General features: G+C 42.1%; 1 protein-coding gene across 1 annotated transcript; it reads left to right on the plus strand.

Moving 5' to 3' along the window:
* The first annotated feature begins 222 nt into the window (after window positions 1-222).
* Window positions 223-1746, plus strand: fabp7b (fatty acid binding protein 7, brain, b). Its single transcript, XM_020530077.2, has 4 exons — window positions 223-419; window positions 692-864; window positions 1149-1250; window positions 1345-1746. The coding sequence occupies exons 1-4, from the start codon at window positions 347-349 to the stop codon at window positions 1393-1395; spliced, it is 399 nt and encodes a 132-aa protein (XP_020385666.1). The 5' UTR covers window positions 223-346; the 3' UTR covers window positions 1396-1746.
* Window positions 1747-2901: the final 1155 nt, after the last annotated feature.

The raw sequence follows: 2901 nt of genomic DNA on the forward strand, positions 1-2901 counted from the left end.
AATGGAGACAATAATAAGGGAATAGATCCTTAATCTTTATTTTTAATTACAATTTGTACTTTCAATATTTTGTTCTTTTTTTTCCCCTCGAACTCCCTTCTTTTTGTGAAACTTGCCATCGCTTCAATCTCAGTCGATGAGAGGCAGCTTATCTTATCAGTTCTTGGTGCCTTGTCCAGGACTCCTCCCACCTAGGGACTGTATATAGGGGCTATCGCATCAAGCGAGACCACGGGTTTTGCAGTTTCACCGTTAACAGGACCTTTGCTTCCAACTTTGACGCCAGTTCTCGACGTGATTTTGTTTTTCCTCTCTATTCCCGTCTCCAATCTCCGGTACCATCACCATGGTCGATGCTTTTGTCGGAACCTGGAAGCTCACCGAAAGCGATAATTTCGATGCCTACATGAAAGCTTTGGGTAAGCTAACCAGCAGAAATATCTGGAGTTCGATCACAGCAACTTGGGAGGCAAAAGGAAAATGACCAGTGTGGAGATATATTTGAGATAAACGTGTTTAGGCTTTTATTATTGTGTGAAATGATCCATATTTTAAGACATAAATTCCAGGGATGTCTTGATATTATTAAACTGATATACCTTCCAGCGCAAGTAATGAACCAACCGTTTCTTTCGGTCTCACTTTGATTGGAAAGCAGCAACTCGTGTAGTTTCTGTCTTTTTTTCCGCAGGTGTGAGTTTCGCTACTCGCCAAGTTGGGAATGTTACCAAACCGACGATTATCATCAGCAAAGAGGACGATAAAATAGTGCTGAAGACCCTGAGTACCTTTAAAAATACTGAAATCAGTTTCAGACTCGGGGAAGAGTTTGACGAGACCACCCCTGATGACCGAAATTGCAAAGTAAGTTATGGAAATCTCTGTGCTTTCGGGGTGGATGCAGTCGCTGGGGATAATTTGATCTCATTTCTCCCCACACACAGCTCATGCTGCAGGTTCCGGCCGGTACAGAAGTTAGCGGAGGTTGTGCTGATAAATTGACAGCACACACCGTTATACGGGAGGGAATTGGTGCTGGGACCTGACGTTAAATATTTGCGGCTTATATATATACATTTTACCAATTGTAAGGGTTGGTAGTCAATACTCAGCCAACTTTTTAATTCGTATTTTTTTGGTGTCAACAGACAACGGTGACTTTGGACGGTGACAAGCTTGTCCATGTTCAGAAATGGGATGGAAAAGAAACAACTTTTGCCAGGGAGATCAAGGATGGTAAAATGGTTATGGTAGGTGAAGCTGTATTTACATTTCAGGTTGACTGTTCTGTCAGTGTGTGAGCGGCTTGAGTTGTATTATTGAATTCTTTTTATGTTTGAACAGACCCTCACATTTGACGATATTGTTGCCGTTCGTACCTATGAGAAGGCATAACGTTCCATGGGGAGCAAGCCCCGTGCCCCTGTCAGAGCAATCGGGGTCCGATTTATTGGACTCCCCATGACAATATTTGAAATCTGGAGCGGCCCTTCCTCTGGCATTTCTGTAACTTACAGGGATTTCCACTAGTGGGGGAGGGGGGCTTTGAGTCCACGGACCTTTTTTTGTAACAAGATTCGAAATACCGCATTTTATGTTGTACAATGTAACAGGAATAACAAGTTTTGTAATATCTGTACATCGATTAACCACTTTTTTATACATAAAACGGAGTTCAGTTGTGGAAGGCCTGTCTTTTAGTCGCAATGACAAGTTGAAAAGGTTAATAAAAGAGTTGCTCTGAAACTGTTAGTCGTGGTGTTTCTTATGTGAACAACAACTTCGCTTCTGTTTAAAATATTGACCAGGCCACCATACCATCTGGAACTTTTAACTACTGCATGTGGCTTGAAATTGCCAACTTTTTTTTGGTGGGTATAAGGTGGTACTTTTTTTTCCTCTGAAAGTCCATGTTGTCATTCACTCCGCTGTTTCCCGTCTGCCTCCGGGCAAATGAAACAGCGTCTGTAGCCTGTTGCAATTGTGTCAAAGGGAAGTGTTAGGAGTTGTGTTCAAAGTAAATCTCGCTCAATGTTATGAACATGCAGGATAATGGTTTAAGGTTATATCTCATTCTACAAACTGTTGTCAGAGTGAATAATAACTTTAACGGTTAATTAAGAAATGCAATACATTGATTGAAAAAGAACATCAACAATAGTAAAAACAAGTAAAGTCGCTATCGTGTTTGCGGACCAGAGGGCTGCTCTCTCATTAGAGAGATAGAAACCTACTAATGATTAAAATTAACAACACAATTTTGAAACTTAGATTTTTTTTAGGGCACGAGGGAAAAAGAACCGCTTTTTTGTTTAAAAGAAAATTAGTGAGCCCGAACAGCAGAGCCCACTAAATAGTCCAGATGTTAAAACAGAAAATGCTGGAGAAACTCAATAGGTCGGACAGTATCTATGGGTCTCCCTGCTATAGGAACTATGTTGTGAAACTTGAAAAGTTCAGAAAAGATTTACAAGGATGTTGCCAGGGTTGGGGGGTTTGAGCTATAGGGAGAGGCTGAATAGGCTGGGGCTATTTTCTCTGGAGAGTTGGAAGCTTAGGGGTGACCTTAGAGGTTTATAAAATCATGAGGGGCATCATAGGGTGAGTAGCCAAGGTCTTTTCCCCAGGGTAAGGGATTCCAAAACAAGAGGGCATAGGTTTATAGTGATGGGGGAAAGATTTAAAAGGTACCTGAGGGGCAAATTTTTCACGCAGGGGCGATATGTGTCTGGAGCAGATGGCGAAGGAGGGGAACAATTGCAACATTCAAAAGGCATCTGGATGGCTACATGAATACGAAGGGTTTATAGGGAGATAACAAGGTGTGGAGCTGGATGAACACAGCAGGCCAAGCAGCATCAGAGGAGTAGGAAGTCTGACGTTTCGGGCCTAGACCCTTCT

This window comes from Rhincodon typus, chromosome 5, assembly GCF_021869965.1.
Source record: "Rhincodon typus isolate 14 chromosome 5, sRhiTyp1.1, whole genome shotgun sequence".
Lineage (NCBI taxonomy): Eukaryota > Metazoa > Chordata > Chondrichthyes > Orectolobiformes > Rhincodontidae > Rhincodon > Rhincodon typus.